Source organism: Eurypyga helias, unplaced genomic scaffold, assembly GCF_000690775.1.
Source record: "Eurypyga helias isolate BGI_N326 unplaced genomic scaffold, ASM69077v1 scaffold33032, whole genome shotgun sequence".
NCBI lineage: Eukaryota > Metazoa > Chordata > Aves > Eurypygiformes > Eurypygidae > Eurypyga > Eurypyga helias.
This window is the reverse complement of record NW_010235836.1, coordinates 1-8,356: the sequence shown is the minus strand read 5'-3', so window position 1 is coordinate 8,356 and position 8,356 is coordinate 1. Positions and strand designations below refer to the sequence as shown.

Below are 8,356 nucleotides of genomic sequence, written 5' to 3'. Positions count from 1 at the left end.
AGGGGAAGGTTACCCCCGGAACCGCCGGCCTGGCCCAGCCCTGCTCTCCACTGAGGGCATCTGCAGCCCCAGCGAGGGATCTAGGGGCTGTCACCGGGAAGCACAGGGGAAACCTCTTGATCTGAACAGGGAAGGAGCCCCTGTCCCCCAAAAGGGAGAGCCGGAGCCTCCCAAGCCCCGTTCCAGCCCCAGCTCACCCGCCCTGCAGCTGAGGAGAGCTTTACCAGCCTCGCAGAGCGGCAGCTCCCAGGGCCCACACAGACACGCGGGACAGGCACCATCTTTCGGCCAGCGCTGACCATGACAAGCGGCAAAAGGAGCACGAGGGAGCCCCTTCGCATCCACAGCGCCAGGATTCCAGCCACCACCACGGCGGCGGGTGACGAACCCAGCGCACGTCACACGTGTCCAGAGCCGCGCCACGAGAAGTCCTGCCTGAGGACAGGTTTGCCCTGGTTTTAAAAGGACTTTGGTGGCTCTGAACGGTAGAAACAAGGATGGGGTGTTAGTTCAAGTGATGGAACTGGCAAGGCTGGGTGGCAGACGCTGCCCAGACCACATACACCGGCTCCTCACCCCCCCAGGGGGCAAGAGCGCTTGTCTGGACAAGGCGATCAAGCCCGAGGAGACACGGGAAGGCTGACGGGCCCCACGCATTGCCCTCTGCAGCCCAGCTGAGGTTACTGGCCCTTGGTGCTGCCTTGGAAAAGGAAAGACTTGTCTCAGGAGTACCTGAGCAGCATGAAGCCCCAACACAAGATGCTGCTGGGACACAAGGGCACCTCTGAGGAGACAGGCCCTGCCCCAGAGACAGCTCCCCCGTGCTGGGCAGCAGTGCCACGGGCTGCCCGGGGAGCACACCGCGCTCCCACTGCTGCTGAGGAGCCAGTCTGGCTTTTCTCCCGATCCTCAGCCCTCTCTGAGCAGCGGGAAGGTTGTGCAGATTCAAACCGCTGCCCGGTGGTTTCCATCCGGGACAGCGCTAGGCCGGGCTGGCACTAGCCGAGCCTGCAGGGACACTCGGGTGAGGCAGAGCCCAGCCTCCAGCCAGGTTTTCCTTGGCACCCCACGCCGGCTGCCTGAGCTGGGGGAACTCACCTCTCCGGTCACTGAGCCCTTTGGTAACACAAGTGTGATGCCTGAGAAATTCAGAAAAAGGAGACGTTTCATTGCGAGATAATGAACCCATAAGAATCCACTCACTGGGGAACCTCAGCGCTGGCTCGACACCCCACGTGTGCCAGTCCGTGGTGTTCCCAGAGTCAGAAGTCACTGCAGAGGAAGAGAAGTTCCTTCGGTATTTGGCAAGACAGGTCCCTTCAGCCACCACCACACGGTGACGCCATCGGAGAAGCATCTAGGACGAGTCCTTTGCCGCGCCTGGCCTGCCTGACAGCCTGAGGAGGGTCTCCCTCATGGTGTGGAAACATCTGTCAGTGAGGTCGGAGACATCGTCTGATGTCAGGCCTTTGGTCTCTATTGGAGGCAGAACCTCAACTTTGATTTTACCTGGGAACAAGAGAAGAGTCTGTAAGAAACCACCACACCACAGGAGCACTTCTCTGCCCTCCCAGGACCCCTGCTCCCCCGCCCCTCGGGGCCTTCAGACATCCATCCCCAGAGCGCAGGCAGAGCAGTTACTCTCGGGGTAACTGCTCTGGGGGTCAGACCTCAGCCCCAAGCAGAGTATTTCCCTCGTGCCCCAAACCGACACCCCCACCAGTGCGTGCCCCTTTCCAAGGCCGGTGTCACTGCTCTGCCCCGACCTGCTGGCCAGGAGTAGGGGGAGCCCAGGGACCCCCTCAGCTCCAGGCCGTGCTGGGCACAGCCTACACCAGGTGCTCCCTCCTTCTGCTCCAGGCCAACCTCCGGCTGGCTCCTGCCGCCCAGGCAGGGAGCATGGCTTCCTCCCAGAAGGGAGAGTTGCCTGAAAGCCAGCTTCCTGCCCAGCGCTCGCACAGACTCTGGAGCTTTGACATCACCAGCTTCCTTGGTCTGCCTGCAGAGAGGTCCCTGCTTGGAAGGGTCAGGAGGCAGAACAGGCTTCTTCCCCCCCGCCCTCACCACAGGACTTGGGCTGTGCCACTTCGGAGAGATGGTATCTGATTTTTAAGGAGACCATCCCTCACTCTATCCTGGATTACCCAGCCCCGGCTGCGGTGCGCAGTGCTTTGAACTGGCTCCACACACCTCTCTGAGGGACGACTCCTGCTCACCCCAGCTCCGCTTCCCTCCCACACCCATTAAACCCCGTCTCCGCAGCGATACGGCAGCAACCCCGACTCCGAGCGATAAAGGCCCTCGGGCGCTTTGGTACCTGATGTAAATAGATTCTTCTTTGGGTTATAGAAGGAAGTGAAGGAGGAATACACCACAGGGATCACTGGGACCTTGGGGAAGAGGAGGAAAAAGAGGAGTTACTCGCACTGCAGCAACTCAGGGCAGGCCGGAGAGAAGCAGCAAGTCCCATGCAGCAGAGCTGAGCTGGCCCGGTGCTCGGACACACCAGGCACACACAGCCCCACAAGCAAGACGGCCAGCAGTCACGCGGGATCGAAACCACACCCCAGCAGCTCAAGGCACAAGGACGTTCAAGGCACCAGGGCCAAGTTACACCAGCCTCAGGTCAGCACTGGCGCTCGGTGCTCCCTGTCCCAAGCCAGGCTTCAGAACGCAGGTATTTTCTGGCCTGCAAACGCTGGAGGATGCCTGTTTTGACAGGCCTTGCTGTGCTGTACCAGCACGTCTGGGGCAGCCCGGCCGGTGCGCATTCAGCTTCTAAGGGGAGGCACCAGTTGCAGTCTGCTCCCAGGGAAGCTGCAGGCAGGCCCAGAGCCAGGAGGGCAGGCCCAGAGTCACGGTTTCGGTGCCGATAACACAGGCATGCTCCACAGCGGGTGACTGAGGGGGAGGAATAGCAGAGTTGGGTACCTTTTCCACCATCATCCTTTCCTGCCAGCCCCTGCCTTGGTGGCATCACCCTGGCAGGAACAGGGATAGTACAAGGCAGGCTACACCCTGGGCTTGGCCAATAGAACCCAGCAAGAGATCTGGCACTGACTCCCTTCTCCAGGATCCCTGCTATACGATCACGTTTAGGGAAAGCGGTTTTCCCTCAGGTCTCGAGTCATCCCAGTCCCGAGATGCCAGGCAGAGCACACATGGGAAGGCAAGGCACCCATCTCCTCCCAGCCACCGCTCCAGCGCCTCGTCCTCAGCCCCTGGGAGCCAAGCAGGATGGCCCAGCTTCCAGCAGAACAGCCAGGTCCCTGGCACACTGCCCCAGAGCTCTGCCCAGGCAAGCACCACCGCTCCTTTGGGAACACTGACGGCTCCAGCTGCCCGAAGCCAAGGAGCTGTTTGTCTGCTCCCCCACTAACCACTCATGGATCACAGCGTTTTGGAGAGAGAAGACAGTAAGGACATACCAAGATGTGCCATATGGCTGTCCCAGGGGAGGGGGAGCAGCTATTTCCAACCAGACCAAGCCCAGATGCTGCTCTAAAGCATCAACAGTCCTAAATCGACACTGCACTATTGCAACCTGGGGGCTCGAGAGATGCAACAACAGTTTTGGGATTCCCTGGGCAAGCTCATAACGTGCAGCACCCGTTGGGCTCCCTGCCCGAAGCAAGCTCTGTGCTGCAGCCGTGCTCCGGGAGCAGGACAGACCTCCAGTGCTGCCAGGCAGCTGCCTGCAAAGCCTGCAGCAAGGGGGTCAAGGTGGGACACCGGGCATGCGGTGCTGGGGCAGTCAGGAGAAAGGACAAGGCAGCCCCTCCACAGTCTACAGTCACCCAGCTGCAGAAGTCGCGTGGCAGATGGGATGGAAGAGGCTCCCAGCTCCTGTTTTGCTGAGGAGCTCAGCTGTGACCTGGGAACATGGCTCACTCAAGAGCCAATAAACCACACTGCTGCATGACCAGTCTGCAGTGCCGCTACGAAAGCGCTCAGGGTCCCCGTGCGGGAACAAAGCTGTTACCTGTGCCTGGACAGCAAGGTGAAACGCTCCTTTCTTGAATGGCAGCAAGTCACCTGTGCAGTTCCTCGTGCCCTCTGGGTACACCCACACCTTCACCTGCACACGGGGAGATAAGGCTCTGCTCCAGCAATCCACACTCCCTTCCTGCTGGCCAAGCCACCAGCCTTGCCAGGAGCTGCAGGTGGCTCTGACTCCAGGCGAGCCAGCACCAGGATTTCCACACCCCCCCATGCCATCCCAGGATGCCCAGCCATACGTCACCCCGCCAAGTGCCAGAGTCACACTCACATTGTCAGCTGTCATCGTCTTGGCTACCTCCGCCATCACCATCTTGGCGCTGGTGGTGCTCTTCCTGTTGATGAAGATGACACCGCCGAGGTAGATGATGAGCCCCACGCTGCCGGCGTACATCAGCTCCTTCTTGCCCACCTGGACACAGTCGTCAGGCAGGACCTCCATCAGCCCTAACATGACGGCAGAGGGTGAGACCCAGCAGCCACCCACCTGGGACAAGAGACGCGGCACGGAGGGGACAGGCCAGTGCCTTGTGCCTCTGCCATCAACACAGCAGGAGGAGACCCAGCACACAGCACAATTACAGGGGCAGGGCAGCTGCAGGTCATAGCAAGACCCCTCAAGAGGCAGCTCACCCCTTGACAAGGCTACCCGGACCACTGACACGCGAGCTAGGCCAGCCAGAGATGGCAAGGCAGGGATGTAAAAGTGAGCTGGGAAGAACGTGAAGCTGTGCAGAACCCGGGGTGCTGCACAGGGGTGTGATTGCTCGGAGCAAGGGGAGACCCTTCCTGCAACCCGAACAGACCAGCCAGGACAGGGGCTGCTTGGCCAGCAGAGGTCAGCAGATTTCCCTCACCCATCATGTCGAGGATGCTCTGATGGTTGGACACGATGATAGCAGGGCCCTCCACCTCGAAGTTCTCCAGTCCCTTCACCTCAAACCTCAGGCCAAAGAAATACTTGAAGGTCTTGACCACAGTTTTGATGATTCTGCAGGAGAAGAGCAGTCAGACAGCAGGGAGGGGACAGGGTCTGCCATACCCAGGGGGGGCAAGAGGAGACAAGACCAGTGCTGTCTGGGCAGACAGCCTCCAGCCTCATTTGCCCCATGGTCCACCCAGGTGTCTCTCCTACATGACCCCGTGTGTTCAAGTTACATGCTAAGCCTTGTCCACTCCTAGTGTGAGAATTTTACTGGGAGCCTCGTGTAACTTTGAAGGCGGTACAGCCAGACTCTATGGTCCACACTTCCTTCAAACCGACAGCATGGGCTCGCTATGAGCTCTTTGGAAGAGGCGAGTCCAGCCACGCGGAGCTGTGAGAGCCCCGCAGTCGGAGGGCAAACTGGAATCCCTCCGAAGCCCAGGAGGCAGAGACTCTGGTTTCCACACTGATGAAGGTCCACTCCTCCTGCTGCTAGCCCTATCCACTTAGTGGTGTTTCTCCCTGTGCCATGGCTGTAGCCTGTTCCATGCCGCCGATTGTTGTCCTCCTGCAATCAGCAGAACAAGTTGTTCAAACAGTTCTAGGAGCTGCCACTCCCCAGCACATGGGTACTAGCCTGCACACCCATCACCCACAGAAGACCCTGCCAATTCTGCTCCTCACAGTGCTGGAGGGTGCTGCTTAACTATACATGGGGTGCCATTACCCCACGGAGTCCAAGAAAGGAAAGGAGAATGGGGGAGAAACGATTCCCTGTACAATGCAAGGATGCAAGCAGCAAACGGGATGCTCCCCACGCAGCTTGGCAGAGGCCAGGTGCCCCCAGCAAACACATCTTCAGGCAAACAGCTTGTGCCTGTCAGTCCTCTTCCCCAGTGGATCTACAGGTCTGTCTACAAAGCTCCCAGCTTTCTCCCTCCACACCCACGGGCCCGGCTGGCAGGAGACAGCAGCAGCACGGAGCAGGTTGCCATGCCCTTGCTGAGCACAGCCAGCCCAGGCTCGCCGGCCGAGACCCTGCCAGCCCATGGGAGCGGGGCCCATCGACACCACCCCCAGACAGGTTGGAGCTGGGGACCCTCCAACTCGGCCAAAGGACACAGCCAAAAGCTGGCAGCACGTGGGGGCTATTTTAGGCAGGGGAGCAGCCACTTGCCAGAGCAGGAGGCAGAGGAGCTTGCACATGAACAAAGCTCCCAGCAGCAGCCACCAGTGCTCTGCTCTCCCCTAGAGCAGATCCAGGAGCTGACCTGCCCTCCAGCAAGCATCCAGATGCTCGGCCTCAGGGCCCACCTTCTCCCTAGCACACAGGGGATGGAGATTTCCGCCCTGTGGGAGGAGACCAAGGGACAGTGTCAGCTTCTCCCCCACCACAGGGTCCAGATGGAGAGTTGCACAGCATCATCAGCCTGGGAAGCATCCCTGTCACCCAGGGCGGGAGATGAGCACCCAGCCAGCATCTCATCCTGGCTTGGCAGCAGCTCTCCAAAAGCATCCCCACCCCACACACCTCTCAACGTGCCTTTCCCCAGCTCGCTCCTACCCACAGTGGGGTTCATATCTCTGTGGGGTGCTCCGCCACACAGACAGCCCGGGCGCTGGCTCTGACACTGGAACTCGGGCCAGGCTGACAGCCGCAGGTGACAGTGAGGGACACCACAGCTATCAACCCCTGCCAGTCCGACTTGCGGCACCCAGGGAAAGGACACAGGGCGGTGCGCAGGCTGCAGAGCTCCCCAGCACCACAGGCCCGCACCACGGTTACCGGAGTGCAGCCCAGGTGAAGAGACAGGGGGGCAGGTGAGGGGAGGCAGGGTGACACGAATCGGTGAGGTCATGGTGGACGTCGTGCCACCAGACTGACCTAAATCCCACTTCTCCTCCCTTCTGACTGCCAACCAAAAAAGAGGTCACTGCTCTGGAAGTCACACTGATGAGTAGCTGTGGGGAGAGGCTGGTTACACATTACTCAAGAGCAACCATCCAACTTCCTCCTGCCAGTAAGGAGCCAATGTTTCCTTGCACAAGATGTGGCCTGAGCCACTGAAAGAGGCGAAGGGGCAGAGCCCAGCGGAAGCGATGAAGAACCAGGTGACCGGCAGCCCTGCTGAGATGGCCACGTCATCCACAGAGTTAAGCAGGTGGGTCCTACTCCTCTCCAGCCCTGGGAGCAGCTTCTCTGCCCGTATGAATGATCCTGACTTGGTGCAGTCACAACTGCAGGGAGCTGTAAATCTGATGCACGTATTGCCAGACACAAGGAGAGAGTAGAAAAATTACAAGGAATGTGGTTTTTTTCAGTGCATCGGTAACAGCCAGAGTCTGAAATCCAGCAGCCCCGGCTTCACATGATCTGCTCTGCAGCCTGTGACAAACACCTTTTTAGGGTCCTCTGATTTTCAAGGATTAATGAAGCGTGCTTACCAGATTGGAAACTCTTGCAAGAGGTTTTGCCGCCAGATAAACAGCTCTATCTCTCTCAGACACGGAGCGCAAGCTCTTCCAAGTCACACCAGCTTGGCACTGCGGCCAGGAGCACAGCAAGGACGGAGTGTTCTGCGCTGGGCAGCGACACTGTTATCACTGTCTGTCTACCAGCACATGCCCTGCTTCAACCCCCTTCCCTGAGCTGGAATAAGCAGACCGGGATGTTGTAGAAATAAGGAGCTTGCTGGATCACCTCAGTCACAAACCTCCCAGGGGCTGGGATACATGACCAGGATCATCAGCCAGTGCCAGCACATGGAAACGATGGGCTTAAGTTACAGGAAAAGGGCGGTTCGGGCCAAAATTCAGCTCTGAATTTCAACATGAGTTGTCCAGCTCAAGGAGTTTTTGTTCCCAAAGAGTTCCTCTAAGTTTACAGGAGATTTACAAAGTTTTAAGGGTGAGGAAAAATAAAAACAGAGAGTATCTCCATAACTGACATCATATATTCTCTCAGCTGGTTGTGCACTGGAAAGCTGCTCCTGAGCAAGCGAAGCTGGAGACACAGCTAGGCTGGATATTCCAGAGTGGATCACCGTTTCCAGTGCCTGGGGCCACGTTACCAGAGCGCATCGCAGAGCATCGGCTGGGGCAGGCAGGGCAGAGCCCACGACCAGCACGTCATGCCCAGAGCCCGCACGCCCCACCCTTCAGCCCTGCCTGCGAGAGCTGCAAAGCAAAGTCCAGCTCTACCAGCTGAGATGCTGCCCAACCTTTGATCCAAAAGGATGGATTGAGGATGTGTTGCTTACCCCCACACCCACATAACCTGCCCTGGACACGGAGAGTTAGAGTAGGTAAAAAGTTGCCCATGGGAGGGCAAAGCAAGCAACCCAAGTTCTGCTGCCAACAGACGTGCCAGCTCTGCCCTTAAGATGTGCCTTCGCATGCTGAGGGGCAGCTCTTCGCCAGCAGCTCCCCCAG

At 58.9% G+C, this 8,356-nt stretch overlaps 1 protein-coding gene across 1 annotated transcript; it reads right to left on the bottom strand.

The window, feature by feature from the left end:
• Positions 1-1,150: 1,150 nt before the first annotated feature.
• AGPAT2 (1-acylglycerol-3-phosphate O-acyltransferase 2) lies at positions 1,151-4,990 on the bottom strand (the record flags this gene model as incomplete). Its single annotated transcript, XM_010146891.1, has 5 exons — positions 1,151-1,509; positions 2,318-2,390; positions 3,983-4,078; positions 4,271-4,446; positions 4,857-4,990. Coding segments are annotated over 5 exons (631 nt in total), but the record flags the coding sequence as incomplete, so codon positions are not given.
• Positions 4,991-8,356: the final 3,366 nt, after the last annotated feature.